Source organism: Saimiri boliviensis, chromosome 9 (genome assembly GCF_048565385.1).
Source record: "Saimiri boliviensis isolate mSaiBol1 chromosome 9, mSaiBol1.pri, whole genome shotgun sequence".
NCBI classification, from domain to species: Eukaryota; Metazoa; Chordata; class Mammalia; order Primates; family Cebidae; genus Saimiri; species Saimiri boliviensis.
In genome coordinates this window covers 98269160-98285145 of record NC_133457.1, presented here as the reverse complement: position 1 = coordinate 98285145, position 15986 = coordinate 98269160, and the positions used below count along the sequence as shown (strand labels likewise).

The 15986-nt window shown below is 48.2% G+C and overlaps 1 protein-coding gene across 3 annotated transcripts in view; it reads right to left on the bottom strand.

Moving 5' to 3' along the window:
• Positions 1-3448: 3448 nt before the first annotated feature.
• The window catches only part of RALY (RALY heterogeneous nuclear ribonucleoprotein), an 85831-nt gene continuing 73293 nt past the window's right edge, over positions 3449-15986 (bottom strand). For 2 of the 3 annotated variants that reach the window (XM_003932048.4, XM_010342689.3), the window contains 8 exons: positions 13583-13847; positions 12297-12369; positions 12072-12119; positions 9878-10044; positions 9151-9264; positions 8729-8952; positions 7113-7161; positions 3449-5600 (listed from right to left, as the gene is read on the bottom strand). In XM_003932048.4, the coding sequence (XP_003932097.1) occupies positions 7117-7161; positions 8729-8952; positions 9151-9264; positions 9878-10044; positions 12072-12119; positions 12297-12369; positions 13583-13838 (927 nt within the window). In that variant the 5' untranslated portion in view covers positions 13839-13847 and the 3' untranslated portion in view covers positions 3449-5600; positions 7113-7116. The remainder of the gene's footprint in view (positions 5601-7112; positions 7162-8728; positions 8953-9150; positions 9265-9877; positions 10045-12071; positions 12120-12296; positions 12370-13582; positions 13848-15986) is intronic. The other variant, XM_003932049.4, reaches the window with a different exon arrangement.

The following is a 15986-nucleotide window of genomic DNA, read 5'->3' as shown; positions in this document are numbered from 1 at the left end:
CTAAGATCCTAGTTGGGCATCTCTGTTGGTGAGGAATTTGAGGAAGCAATGTGTGTGCGATTCAGGGAACTATTCCCAAGAGGAGTCGTCCAAACAGGGATGCTAGAGGAAGCTTTCCTTTTTCCTAGCCAACTTGTGTTCTGGGTTTGGAAAAAACCCACAAATGCTTTTCTATTTTCTGATTTAAAATAGAAATCAGAATTTTGAATATGACCATGAGAAACCAAGAATTGCTGCTTGTGTGGTGCTCTGCTTCCTGAGGATTTGGCTGGAAGGGGATTCTCCACTGGCACACAGAGGAGAAGGCCACCTTACATGTCTGCTGTGATCTGCCTTGCTCTCACTTGATGAGGATAATGGCATACACACTGCTTCTCACTTTCTTGGTGCCAGACTTTGTACTGAGCAGCCCAGGAGCAGTCACTCAGACCCGAATGTCTTGACCATGTTGTTTTTAATCACTGTGACCTTTAAAGTACAGGCCAAGTGTTGTCAAATACCTTGGCTGAAACAGTGGAGGGTGGTGGGTAAAGCAATAGAGGGTGCTTTCCCTCAACCTGTAGTTCCTCCTGAGGGAACGACACACTGGCTGAGCTGCCACCAACTGCCACGATGAACCCAACTGTTGTTTATGCCCTTATTTTCCTTTTTTTGTATCTATACCCACACGATTCCCAATGTTGGATATTTCTACGTGAATAAAGCAAGGATTGGTGCCTCTTGTGTAATTAGCACTCCATTGCTTTTGTGTATGTATGTGTGTTTTGTTTGCTTGTAGTGGGACCCCTTAGGGGAAGGAATGATACTTTTCAGTTTGGTAACAGGTTGACAAATAGATTGGTGAATTCAACCTGGTTTTCATTCTTGAAGCAGATTCTTAGTACCAATCCAGCCCCTTTAAGGTTGTCCAGTTGAATAACTGACTAAATTGGATTGAAAACCCATGAAAAATGATGGGTTGCTCCATGTTACTCATACATAGTAGCATCAACCTCTTCTGTCTCTACAATTTCTCACCGACTAAAGGAACCTTGCAATGTGATGATAAAGCAAAAGCAATCAAGAGTTTCTGATCAAGAGCCACTTTCTAGTTTTGGAAGGGAACCAGACCATCATTTCCAAAGTGTCTTAGGAAACAATGTTGAAGACTGTTCCTAATTATGCAAAGGAAAGGAAGGGGGTTTTCATGGTAAAGAAAAGTCGAAGTAAGCAGGTTTCATAACTACCTGACAAGTCTTTAATGTGATGATGTGCATTTCTTTTTCCTTTTTTGAGACAGTCTTGCTCTGTTGCTCAGGCTGGAGTGCAGTGGCAAGATCTCAGGTCACTGCAACCTCTGCCTCCCAGGTTCAGGTGATTCTCCTGCCTTAGCCTCCCAAGTAGCTGGGATTACAGGCACCAGCCACCACGCCCAGCTAATTTTTGTGTTTTTAGTGAGGATGGGGTTTCACCATGTTGAGACTTGGGAGGGATGGCTCCATGTTGGCTGGACTGCTCTCGAACTCCTGACCTCAAGTGATCCACCCGCCTTGGCCTCCCAACGTGCTGGGATTATAGGCAAGAGCCGCTGCACCTGGCCAGTGATGCACATTTTCATCAACATGCAGTTGTAGCTCTACTTTTTAGAAAATTTTGATTCCATGCCCCTCACCCTCGCCTACAGAAAACTTTGAAAAGCTTTTCCTGAAGTGTCTACCTGGCTCACTCCCACACTTCCTTGGGTCCCTGCCCAAAATAAGACGGTTTCTCCAGCACGCCATGATGTTCAGTGTTGAGATCAGCCATTTCTTTTGTTCACTCATGTATCCCCAATACTGGGAGTAGGCAATGCCTAGAAAGTTGTAGGTGATAGGTATTTGAGTCAGTTTCCTTAAAGGGAGTATGAAATACACAGAATTTTGTACTACTCTCCTCTCACCTGATAAACATGTTACAGGGTAAGTTTTGCAGAAAAAGTGCTAATGTTATGTGGGGTCCCAGCTATGCATCCGGCCTTCCCCTTCCAGATACTTGGTCTGACAGTGCTGAGGTTTACAATGGAATGGAACATTCAGTTTTGCAATGTGTTCTTAGAAGGGCTTTGTAGCACGTGAGCTGGTCTTTAATTGGGAAGATGAAACTATAACTTAAAATATTAAATTCCCATAATCCTAACACCATGTAATTTTTTAGTATCAAGATTTTTCCATGTTATTACAGGCTTCATTATTTTAAAAGACTATGTAAGAATCCATCCATATTACGCCATAGCTTGTTAAATCAGTACCCTAATGGCAAGTGCTTGCTAATTCTTGATGCCAAGCATGGGTTTTGAACAGTCCACAGTGGCAGTCCTCCAACGCTACTGATTATTATTATCCTGTTTCTCAGCTGTAAAATGGGGAAGGTAATGGTAAGGCAGTATTTCTAACCCAGGCCTGCCTGTCACATAGAACTATTTTCCTTTTATTGGGCTGAATTTCCAGGGTAGAATTTCAGGGTCAGGATTGCCTGAGCTCAGGCCTTCAAGACCAGTCTGGGCAACATGGTGAAACCCCATCTGTACCAAAATTACAAAAAAAAAAACTAGTCAGGTGTGGTGGCACATGCTTGTGGTCTCAGCTACTCAGGAGGCTGAGGTGGGAGGATTGCTTGAGCCTGGGAGGCAGAGGTTGCAGTGAGCAGAGATTGTACCACTGCACTCCAACCTGGATGACTGAGACCTCCCATCTCAAAAAAAAAATGTGTGTGTGTGTGTGTACACAGTAATTAGATGGTAAGATCTGTGATGGAAGTAGCACATGGGAGGGCAGTTCTAATTCAGGCCAGGAAAGTTTCTTTGAGCAGGCAACTTCTGAGCTGTGACAAAAGAAAAGGAGGGTTAGCCAGTGGTGGGGAGGGGGAAGACAGACGAGGTAGAGAGAACAGCATGTGATGTGTAAAGGCAAAAGCCAGACAGCACAGGTCTTACCACAATTCCATGTGGCTTGAGACTAGGAGGCAGATTGCAGGAGGGGAGGTGTTGAGAAGGGGGATGGTGATAAAAAGGACAGCCGAGTAGGAAGAGCAGCAAGGAGACTAGTTAGAGATTATTGCCAAAGTCCAAGTAAGATTCAGAAAGCGCCTAAGGTACCAGGGAAAAATTAACACAGAGGGAAAAATTAATAGAGGGAAGAGTGGAGGGGTTGACATGGTAAGTGGGGACTGGACAGGTCCTTGTGGACATCGAAGTACAGTTATGAGATGGGCATCTGTACCCACTCCCCTGGTGTTCTTGAGGGGAGGAAATGAAGAGATGAAGATCATGGAGCTGTGAGTGGAGTCTGAAGCCATGGATGAGGTCATCCAGGGAGCGAGCACAGAGAAAGAAAAGAGGGTAGACAGATGGAGGCATACAGGAAGAGTCAGCAAGGGAAACTGGAGTGCTCAGAGGAGAGCCGGGAGAGACTGTTACCACAAAAACCAAGAGGAATTTGAGTTGTTTATTACGACAGGGTCAGGGAAGGTTTGTATCCTGCCTCTACCTCCTTCAATCTTGGGGGAATTAGTCAATCTTAAATTTCAGTTTCCCAATCGTGAGGAATAAATAATGTAATCTGTGTAAAGAACTTAGAAGGGAACCCAGTAAATGCTACATATATGCACACATGCACGCGTGCGCACACACACACACCCCTCTTTCTGTAGAGCCAAATTCTGCAGAGGTGGAATACAATTAAGAACACAAAGGTGGCTGAGTGCGGTGGCTCACATCTGTAATCCCAGCACTTTGGGAGGCTGAAGCAAGAGGATCGCTTGAGCCCAGGAGTTTGCGAACAGACTGGGCAACATAGGGAAACTCCCATCTCTACAAATTACTTAAAAATTAGCTGCAAAGTCTGAGCACTGTCCAAAGCCTCTACCCTCTACCAAAACCTGGAGCCAAAGCCCAGGGGGAAGCTTCCTTGGAGGCTGTAGACCTGGTTGGTTTGAAACGGAGTTTTCAATAAGGAGTCCAGTGGATCTGCAAACTTTGAAGAATATGTAAAGATGGAGGGAAAACCTAAAACCCTTTCTGACGATGGGGTTGAATTTCCTGTATTGTGGGAAGGCTTCCAGAGGAGAGAACAAGTGATTCAAGAGCAGTTGGAGGGTCTGGGATACTTCTCAGAGGTGGCAACACCACAGCAGCAGCTTTGTGCTGAGCAGCTATTACCCAGGTAGAGAAAGGAGCAGGAAGAGTACGTGCCAGGCCTGGAACAAAGCCTGTTTCTGGGTGCCACCCTCCCACAGCTCCATACCAACAAAACCAGCCTAAGTGGCCACATTTGAATCCCGCAGTTCACTGGACCAGGGTGAGTACTTGTAACCTATGAGTGATTCGAGGAAAAAAGTTGCAATGGCAGTTGATTCTCTCTTGGGAACTTGAACATGGGGACGATGGATCCATTCATTGTTGGGAATAAAGGGGGAAGGAGGTGACATTAGCAGTACACAATGTGCATGTATAAGCTGTGAAGCAGCAGAGGTTTGAAGGAACCCAGCCAACTGTTAGAGAATGAATGTCTAGATGGGTGGCCTAAGACAGGGGCAGACAGGTTGTGTGTATCCTGATGCAAACTTCCTATTGCTTGCTATCACTGGAGTGAAGCTCTATTCCTTGCTACCAAACCTGCCTGGAGTGAAGAACTTGTGTGTTTTGTGAGGCTGAGATGTAGGGTTTGTGGTGGGAGGTGGGGGTGGGGGCAGAAGTGGTAAGAAGAAACAGGAGAGGCCAGAGTAAGCAGGATCTTATACCCCACATTCAGGAGGTGAGATTTTTGTCCTGATGATGAAGAGTCAGTAAAGGGATTTTAGGCATAGAAGACTGCATGGCTGCTGGGAGATGATATAGGGCAGAAGCAGGAGACTGGGAGGCTGGTGGGAGGACAAAGTCCAAGTGAAAAAAAATTAGTGTCCTAAGCCAGAAGAGAGAAGGTAGAATGTGACAGATTCTAGAATCCTTTTAAGAGCTGGGAAAGACCAGACTTAGCAGCTGGGGAAAGATAAGGTCTTAACCTACTATGGAGTAAACCAAGTAGGTCACAACTGCTTGACAATTGAGCAAGATGCTCAAGGGCCAGCATATCCAACCCATCCCAGTGGTCCCACTGACCACTGAGGACACTAAGATCCAGATGGGTCAGTATTAGGAACCCCAGACCGGCTTTTTGGTGGGCAAAAGGGCCAGGATATCTTCCTGAGAAAACACAAACCATCCCATCTCAGAGCAGGTTGGGATCCAATCTCTTTATTGTCAGGGTGCCCTCCCTGTATTCCCCCCCCACCCCGCCCCCGCCAAACCTATAGAAAAACCCCAAGCCTGGGAGTGTCCTGAGGAGAGGAGGCAGAGTGTGGGGAAACCCCTGTGCTCTACCCTCTGGCCTGGACAGTGCAGACAGGGAGGGTTCACGGGGAAGGAGTAGGCCAGTAACTCCACCTGCAGAGGACACGGCACTGGCTGGGATGCGTTGGGGGAGGAGGCGCCTGCTGCCAGCTTTCCTCTGGTACCTGCTGGGGGGTGGCATCCAGGGTTGGGTGCCCGACTTGAGGCCTAGGGCAGTGATGCCCTTCTCCTGCTGGTGGCCATTGCTCCTGTCAGGCTGAGGAAGAGAGAGACAAAGAAGAGACTAAGGCTGAGAGAAAGAGACCCTGGTGCTCTTGATAACAGGAGTAGGGAAGAAAAGGTGGAATGATGCCTGCAGACGGAGAGATTCTTGCACTCTGGCTGTGGCCTCATAATTTCCCGGCCACATAACCTTGGGCAAGTCTCATCCATTCTCTGAACCTCCGTTTCCTCACCTGAGCCCATGTAACTCACCTGTGAATTATTTTAACAAGGTTTAGTAAGCCACAGGAACAAAGAGGTGTGGCAGGATGGCTGGATATGGAAGTTTGTTTGCCTCCCACGGAAAACAAATCAAAAAGTTCCAAGAGGAAGATTACGTATGTCGAATTTTCTAAAGCTGTTCTGGAAGCCTTTGCTGGTGGGATCTTACTACAGCATAAATGTGTCATCTATCCAGACACCTCCCTTTCTCCACCCAAGCCACTCCAAGAGAAAGGGTCAGAGAGTAGGCAGAGCTAGGTTCTGCCTGGCTTTCCTTTAAGGTAGAGCAGAATAGGTGGTGAACAATGGCCAGAGAGTGGGCTTTGAAGCCACTCGCAACTGGGCTGAAATCCAGGCTCCATCAGTTACTACCTTATCTCCCTGCACCCTTTAGTATCTGTTTCCACATCTGTTATATTGGTACAATCATAAGCTTGGGGGATTGAAGATGAAATCAGATAAAGCAGGGGTAGCTCCTGTCACACAGGGCATTTCCCCTCCTGTCACACAGGGCATTTCCCCTAAGCCGGACACATACGGCCCTTCACAATCATTACCCTCTGATGATAAATAAGCAGAGTCCTCTACCACCTAGGAGGGCACTGCAGCGAAAAGAAGGCTCTTGGCCTCACCACATACCAAGGACTGTCACAGCTCTGTAGGGCTAAGGCCATTCCTCTGGTGTGAAACTCTACACCAGGCATCCCCAAACTGCGGCCCCCTGAGGCCATTTATCTGGCCCCCCGCCGCACTTCAGGAAGGGGCACCTCTTTCATTGGTGGTCAGTGAGAGGAGCACAGTATGTGGCGGCCCTCCAATGGTCTGAGGGACAGTGAACTGGCCCCCTGTGTAAAAAGTTTGGGGATGCCTGCTCTACACCCTCAATAACTAGCAGGCCCAGCTACACATCATCTCTTCCATGACCTGGCTTTGTTCTAGTTATCCTGCTCACACTAGGTGGTAACGGATTATATCCTCCTCTACCAGACTAGGAGCTCCTCAAGGGTAAAGAGAGGGAACAGGGCTGAGTGTGCTGAGAGAAGGAACCCTTGGTAAGTGGGACTGGGTAGCCCATCTATGGTACCTGCTTCCTCAGCCTGGCAAGCCCCAGACATGAAGGGATGTAGTGGGATGGCTAGGTATGTGGGGGACTTCGTTCTTGGGCACAGTCACTACTACCTGGCCAGGTATGCTTCATGACACTTCCTGCCCAACCCAGGGAAAAGGCACAACCTCCACTTCACTGCTTCCCCACCCCCTACCCGTCAGGACAGGATCCTTGTACCTGCTTACTGCAAGGCCCCATCGTCCGCGTCTGTGTCCTGGCTGTGTTCCTGATGAGGAGGTAAGAGAGATCACACATCACTCATTGCCAGCTCTGAGTCCTGCCCTGAGCCATTTGTCCAGAAAGATTTCAGGGCCCAGAGAGCATCTAGACGACATAGAAAGAGGCAGAAACAGCCAAGGGGAATGACTGGGACCAGCCAACAAAGCTGGCTTGGGAACTTGGGAGGGTGGTCTGAGGGCCCCACAGAAAAGAGACGGGCCAGTCAACAGAGTTCTGGGAGTGGAGGAGGCCCATTTCTGTCAGAGAGAGCTTGCACTGGAGAAGGCTGAAAGCCTTATAGACTGGTGAGCTCCCCATCTTTGGGGGGAAACCTAAACCTTTTTTTTTTTTTTTTTTTTTTTTTTGAGACAGAGTTATGCTCTTGTTGCCCAGGCTGGAGTGCAATGGCACGATCTTGGTTCACCACAACCTCTGCCTCTGGGGTTTAAGCGATTCTTCTGCCTCTGCCTCCTGAGTAGCTGGGATTCCAGGCATGTGCCCCCATGCCTGGCTAATTTTGTATTTTTAGTAGAGACAGGGTTTCTCCATGTTGGGCAGGATGGTCTTGAACTTCCGACCTCAGGTGATCTGCCCACCTCGGCCTCCCAAAGTGCTGGGATTACAGGCGTGAGCCACTGCGCCCGGCCCATCTAAGTCTTTGTTAGGGCCTTTATGGACACTGCTATGCCTAAGAAAGTAAAAGGATAAGGCTAGGCTCAAAAGAGAGATGAGATAGGCATAAAGCAGACCTCTTAACTGTCATGGCCATGAGCCTATCTGTTCTCACGACAGAACCCAGTAGGGCTGAAAAAGAGAAAGTGCAGACCCAGTCAGTCAGTCTGGGCTCCAACCCCGGATCAGTCCCTATGAGCTGAAGCCTGAGCACACCACTGAGCCTCTCTGAGCCTTAGTTTCCTCACAGGGTAAAATGTGGGAACATAATACTTGCATCGTACAGGGCTCCCGTTAAGGTTATGTGAAGTTGAGAGTATGGTCCGGGTCTGGTGCTCAATGAGGGTTCATTACGTAAACAAGCAGCAAATGTACAACCAGAATCCCACAAACTCAGGGTTTGGCATACCCTCCCCTCAACATAAGCTGCTTGTCAAATGGCCTCCCAGCTTCAGCCTGAATACTTCTAGTAATAGGCAGAGAGCTCACCCCCTTATGAGACAGCTTGCTTCATGCTTGAGCAGCAATGGCTTTTAGAAAATTCTCATGTGGAGGTGACACCCACCTCCCTGCTGTGGCCTCCCCAAGCCTTCCCAGCCCTGTTCTGAAGCTCTGCAGGCTGTGTGTGTTCCCTTATGTCCAAATCTCCCCTTCTCCAACTCGTGGAAAATGAAGGGCAGAATGTGCCTAGGCTTGGGAGATGTCTGCCCTAGGCATCAGTGGGACTTCTGATGGTGTCTGAGATGGCAAGTGCCCCCTGCTCATTCTTAGAACCCCTGGGAAGGAGAGAAGGGGGAGTTCACAGTGGGGACAAGCAGCTCAGAGGCTGCCCCTTCCCCTGTTGCCCTCCTGAGAGTAGGAGTGCAGTCGAGTCCCAGTCGTGCTCCTATCCAGGCCCTCACCAGCTCTTCCTCACTATGTGTCAGCAGCCCCTCCTCATCGCCGTCGTCTCGAGTCCGTGCTTCTCCCTGGGGCAGGCCTGCCTCAGAAGTCGTGTTCTCTTGGGGGACTGGTGGCCGGCTGCTGCCACTGCTACCACCGCTGCCGCCGCCGCTGCCGCCGCCGCCACCGCCGCCACCACCACCACCACCACTGCCGCCACCACCATCACCCTTCTTCTTGCCATCTTAAAAGGAAGTGGTGGAGGAGAGGGGAATAAAACTCAGCCTGAGACAGCTAGCTGCCTAGGGCAGCACCTTAGCAGAAGTTGGCCTCAGCATGGATCTGCAGGGTCACTCTAGCTCCTCTCTCCCAGGTACTATCCTCCCCATGCTCCGCCCTGTGCCCTGGTCATGGAGGTGGGTGAGACTCCTCAGAGGCTGACCTGGATTGGCCTTTTGCTCCGCAGCGATCTGCTCCAAGCGGCTCAGCAGGGCATCGATATTGGACTTGATCTGTGTCAGCTCTGTCTTGATGGCCTGAAGCTCACTGCTCTTTACTGAAAGCGGAGGGTAGAGAGGGCTGTTACCTAGGAGACTGAAGGCCTGACACCAGCACAAAACCTCAGCCCTGTTCTTTCAACTAGGAAGGCAGTTATTTTTTGTTTTTTTCCCCTGTTTAGGAAAAAGGCCTCACACTTCTGAACCTGGCTATCTTGTCTCCCAATCTCTCAGCTCTGAAAGAAACAGCAGACAGACTGGAGCACAGGTGTGTATGTGTGGTGTGCTCTTCTATGTGCACTTGAGCAAGAACATGTGTCTTTTGCAGTCCGAATTCCTGGGTGCTAAGTCAAGCAGTATGTGTACACCGGAGTTAATACGGAGTAGTGGGCCTGTGTAGACCTGTCCTTATCCTTACTAGAGGAAAGATGGCACCATCTCCTCACTGGGTACCATATCCCAGGACTGGATTCTTTGTGCCCAACCCACCCCCTCCTCCTAAAACATCAGCTGTTTCCTCTTAGAAATGCATGAAAATACTCACTTGGCTGTGTTAGAGCAGCAGAACTGTGGAAGATTTGTTCTTTTATCTATTTTCCAATGTATAAAAATGTGATTCTATTATTTTGCTAATGATAAAAATGCAAATTCCTTAGTGATACAGTCACTTACACTTGATCTTGGCTGAGCTGGTGGTGACGGCTGTGGAGCGGGCAAAGAGCTTGACAGGTATGTTAGTTTTGACACGCCGGACCAAAGGAACTGTGACCCGGGGTCGCTTCACAGGGACTGCCCTGGGCACGGGCACGGGTGACAGACGGCCCCGGTAGTCGAAGAGCCTGTGAGGGCAGATGGGCCAGAGGCTGCAGCATGGCTTGTGGCCACCAGGGGATATTGCAGCTCCAGCTCCAAATGTGTGTGGCTGCTGAGGGGCTGCGAGGCCTGCACTACACACCTCTGCCTGCTCCCACCAAGCCCTGGAGTGAAGAGGAAGGGCTTTCTGGAGCCTGATGGCTGCTGGGATTCTCACTACATCCACCTCGACCAGCCAGGAGAAATAAGGGCAGGCAAGGCAGCAGGTAGTGGTTATACCCCATTCAAAAGAGGAGACATTCCTAGATCCCCCAATACCCAGGCCTGCTCTATTATATGACCTGGTTTCTGCTTGGTCAACTGCCACCTCAACCTCTGCTCAGAGTTTGCAGATCTCGAAGCAGCACAAATCCCCAGCTAGGAATAATAGTGGTATCGGAGTGGGGTCAACTGAGCCTGCCCGAGCCTCAGTTTCCCCATATGCCAAATGAGGACGGCTACCCAAATTCAGTGTCCACCCAAGGGCACAGCATAAAAGAATTCAGTTAAAAAAACACACTTTAAAAGGTGTTAATAGATGAAAGGGTAGGGTACCAAGAACCCCAACTCACGAGCCCATGACCTCAGAGGGGCAAGACTGAACTCTAACCCCTTTCCTGATTCGATCACCTTAATCACCACACCCTTCATGCTCCATTCCAGAGACAAAGGGCAGGGGCCTGGTAGAATATCAAGGTTGGACAGCTTAATCAGAGCCCCCTAGGGCTCCCAGGCTGTGTGCTGCCCCCCAACCAAAGTCATCTCCCAGCCTTCTCCAGGAGGGCTTCTTTTCCAGCTGACCAGGCAGAAACTCAGTAGGCTGAGAAGCAATCTCTCCCATATCTGTTGCTATCACCTTTTTCAGGGAATTGCAGCCCTAGGGGGTATACTTTGGATCAATTTTCCTGATAACAGCCAGAAAATCTGCCATCACTTGGCAAAAGCCCCATTCCTTAGTGCTCCTTTGTTCAGGGAGCCCTCTCTGGAGGTGGTGAGGGCTGCGGATGGAGAATCTCTGGGAATGAATCCAATCCCAGACCCTGCATTTCTGCCCCACCAAGGGGAGGGGACGGCTCTGGCCTTGGTCAGAATCACTGAACCACAGAATCCCAGAGTTGGAGGAACCCGGAGAGATCACTTGGTGCAAGCCCATTTACAAACTGGGAAGGAAATTTGCCCAAGGTCACCTAATCCTTTCAGCGGCAGAGATTAGCACCTACATCTTCTGACTCCCAGGCTAAGGCACTTTTCATACTATAATGACTGTCTCCTGAAACCATCTGGGGGAGTGGGGGGACAACTGATGCTCAGAGGTACTATTCTTCTTGGGCTGCCCGGGGTGGGCTAAGCTATAGGAAGGGAGAGAAGCAGAAGCAGAAGCAGGGAGGAGGAGAGATTTATGTTAGTCCCCACCATGATTTCTACTCAACAATGTGGCTAGTTCTGTTGTAGCTGGAGCCCATAGCCTCAGGGCTAGAGTCTGGGTAGGGCTTGGGAATGGAGGGTGGGCCACAGCCCGTAAGGGACTAATTAGACTTAGAAATGGCTGTTGACCTCTTGTCTCTAAATATAAACCCAAGAGGCTTAGAGCTCTGGGGTTCCTATCAGCTGCCTGGGCACCTCACAGAGGGAAAGACTCAAACTCCCTGCTGAACCACAAGTTCAGCACTGTAATACACAACCAGTGCTCAACCCTGCTGTGTATTACAACTGGTCACATTTATATAGCTCTTGGCTGTACAATCTCCTTGAATCTCACCTGAGGACAAGGAGAAAAAAGGAGTTAGCATGGTAGACAGTGCAGTATGGGGTAGAAGCTCTGGCCTGGCCACCTGCAGAACAGGACCCCAGTCTCGGCTCTGCCACTGACTGGTGGAGCAACCCTGGGCAAATGCCTGGCCATACCTCTGGGCTTTGGTTCTCATTTGGAGAACTGAGTGGACTGCATCAACAATCTCTCAGGACCCTTCCAGCTTGGCTGTTTCACGCCTGGGCACGCCCCTCCCCTGCTCACCTGTCGTAGAAGTCGTCCCGGTAGTAATCATAGTCAAAGATGTAGCCACTGGGGAAACAAAGGGGAGAGGGCTGGAGCTTAGGGACGGCTACTCAGCCCACTCTCCACAGGCCCTTATCTCCAAACACCTCCCCAAGTTCTAGACTCAGCACCTTGTCACAGCAGCATTTACTCCCTCCGTAGAAAAGAGGGAGACATCCCACCCAGACAGACAGACTGCCCCACCTGTATATGGCAGATGCTGCTCTCTTTAGTCCCTTGGGTCTGTCAGGCTTAGGCTCTCCAGCCATGTTGATGTCTGTGTAGGGAGAGAGAAGGCAGAGTTGGAATGCTGGCATGATAGCAGTGTGCCCGCACACATCACCCTCATGTGCACACATAGCAATTCATATGCTTACATGATATACACATAGATTCATGGATTTTGCTTATGTTGCCAACAAAGGTCTTCATACATCTAGTCTTCAAACATTAGACTCTCATCCAGATATCACATGGATATGCCTGTTTACATGTCCACTTTCTGATACATCCATACATGCTCACAAACGTATCACACACAGACACACACACTATGTAGAGTATTCCTATATGCGTTTCCGAATACAGTCATGTAAATGCGTAATACATCAGTTACGTGGGAACACATACATAGAGCCACCCTCACACACACATTTACATATCCAGGTAAGAAAGTCATACACAAGTAACATGTACTCTCAAGTGCGCTCCGTATACACAACTGCCCACATGCAAGAGAGCCAATGCACATTCACATGGATGTTCTATCATACACCTTCATGCCTAGAATAATGCTTAGTGCATGAAAAGGTCTCAATAAATATTTCGTAAATGAATATATGCATATCTGTGATACATTCGAGTATTCTTGAATGTATCTCAAAACGCCCATTCTCTCAAACACATTACACCTATACATACAAAGGTATGCATCCACATATCTCCACATATTCAGTCACATCCATATACTTCTTGTTCAGGAAAAAACATATAGACATCCCTTTTCAAACATACACATATACAAAGAAGTGCACACACACAAATGCTGGACATACTTCAAGACAGACCACTAGAATAGTCGTATCACATGGACATGACACCAAAGCCAAGGGTATTCACTTTGTCTTGTGCTCCCAGCCCCTCCTGCTTGCTCTCAGAAAGGGTTCTAACCTAAGTCATCTGTACCTGGTGTAACAGGCTGTTCTAGGCCACTCTATTCTCTTTCTCTGGAGAATCTGCATTTTAACTGGAGCTGTAAAGCCTGTTACTAAGAAGCTCTGAGAAAGCAGGGACAGGTCAGAAGTGTTTTCCAGAGGCCTCTAAAATTCTTCCGTAAAGGGATTAATTTTATAACTACTGAAAATTTAAACATAGTTTATAAATTGATAAAATCTCAGAGCAGTGGTAGCGGTGAGAGAAACAGAACGGGGTTAAAGAGAATTACATAGTGAGAGCAGCTACTCTAGAGAATACAGTGAAGAGAGGCTTACCCAAGGTCTGCCCGGCCAGCACCCGCCCATTCTCTCCCAGCACAGCTGCCCGGGCATGGCGCTCGTTGGAGTACTGAACAAAGGCATAGCCCTTGTGCACAGAACAGCCAGCCACACGGCCATACTTAGAGAAGATGGTCTCCACATCTGACTTCTTCACCAGAGCTGTGTTGAGGTTTCCAATGAAGACTCGAGAGTTGATGGACTTGGGATCATTCTTGTTGGTTACATTGCTTGCCTGAATCTTCAAGGACATGGTGCCCACCTGAAGAAAGAGAGCCTCTGTGAAACTGGGTCTCTGGGCTGGGCTCAAGGACTGCCCATGGCCCATATCCTGGCTAAAAGAATTGCCTCTTACTTTCCTTAACCCTTACAGCATCCAGCGTACCTGTTTCTGCATCTTATTATGCTGAGCTCATGCCAGGTGCTTTACATACATTCCCTCATTTGGTACTCATATGATATGCAGAACTACAACATTTTACAAGGGAGAAATCTCACATTCAGAGAGGCCACAGGCCACAATGTTAGTGAATGGCAGGGCTGGGATCTGACCCCTGATCTTCTTGACTCTAATTCTTTTGAGTCTACTCCTTTAATGCTCATCTGAAATGTTATCCTATTCAGGATCTAAATTTGAAGATCTTCAATGCAGAAACATCGTCACATGGTAATTGCAAGTGATGTTTACTCTAGATCACCACCGTATGTAGAAAATTTCAGGGTCCAGGCGCCATGGCTCATGCCTGTAATCCCAGCACTTTGGGAGGCTGAGGTGGGTGCAATCACCTGAGGTCAGGAATTCGAGACCAGCCTGGCCAACATGGTGAAGCCCTGTCTCTACTAAAAATACAAAAAATTAGCCAGGTGTGGTGGTAGGCACCTGTAGTCCCAGCTACTCAAGAGGCTGAGGCAGGAAAAAATTGCTTGAACCCGGGAGGTAGAGGTTGCAGTGATCTGAGATCACAGCACTGCACTCCAGTCTGGGCGACAGAGCAAGACTCTGTCTCAAAGAAAAAAAAAGAAAGAAAGAAAGAAAGAAAGAAAAAAGAAAATTACTTAGTCTGATCCAGACACAGACCTAGCTATAACTGTCTGAATTGTACCAGTCATTTTAAAAGACATATGTCAGCTAAGCCTGATATAGTTTGAATTTGTGTCCATACCCAAATCTCATGTCTAATTGTAATCCCCAGTGTTGGAGGTGAGGGCTGGTGGGAGGTGACTGGATCATGGTGACTGAAATCATGGATATCCCCCCGCTTGGTGCTACTCTTGTGACAGTGAGTGAGTGCTCGTGAGATCTGCTTATTTAGAAGTGTACAGCACCTCCCACCATCTCTTTTCCTCCTGCTCTGGCCATGTGAAGATGTGCCTACATCCCCTTCACCTTCCACTATGATTCTAAGTTTCCTACGGCCTCCGGAGAAGCAGAAGCCTGTACAGCCTGCAGAACTGAGTCAATTAGACTTCTTTTCATTATAAATTAACCAGTCTCAGTTATTTCTTTGTAACAGTCCAAGAATGGACTAATACAAAGCATTACCAGGCACTCACTGTGAGCTAAGGTGGCATACAATACTGAATAATCCCAATATCCCACAAGTGAATGTTATTATTACTCATATTTTACTAGAAACTGTACAACAAGTTCATTAACTTACTAGTAATGAGCATGCAAACCCAGGTCAGTCTGTCCCTAAAGTCTACTTCTTTCAACTTTATTGTTTTGCTTCCCAGAGCTAAAGCCAATTTAGATACTACAGAATGTCAGCACATTCACGTAAGAACTGTTTTTAATGAATTTATTTTTTAGTTCCCATATTAATACTAATTCATTCAAATTTGGTTCTGCTTGGCTGAGAGATGAGACTGCACCTACCCTTTGCTCTCTATACTCTGGCCAGGTCTTTTACCCCAAAGGGCTATACAAATTTTTCCCGGTTTACAGCTAGGCATGGGCTCCAAGGGGAAAGGGGAAAACAGAGAAACTCAATTTCAGTAGGAAAAGCCAAAAGTTAAGCCTTGGCATTCACAGTTCCCGGCCCAGTCTCCTGCTCATTGGTATAGGTTGATGCTGCTCCCTTTTGGAACCCTCCTATCTCAATACCCTAACCCTAAGGCCACTTCAGAAGGTGATAAAAGACTCCAAATAGCATATATAAAAACTTTCATCAGTCTGCCAGCCTATTTACCTAATATTTTGGGGAGGGGAGGTTTCTTTTCAGTGACTGGAGAAGATCTATCTTTATCTCTTATCCCACTAGGGGATAAGAGACTGTTTTCTTCTAAATCCTCCTAGCCTGGAAGCTGGAATGTTCTTACCAGCAGGTGGTACTGTTTACAAGGAAATCATAGGCTAGACCTGAGCCCAACTTGGGGGAGAAAACTGCTCCCAGGGTGA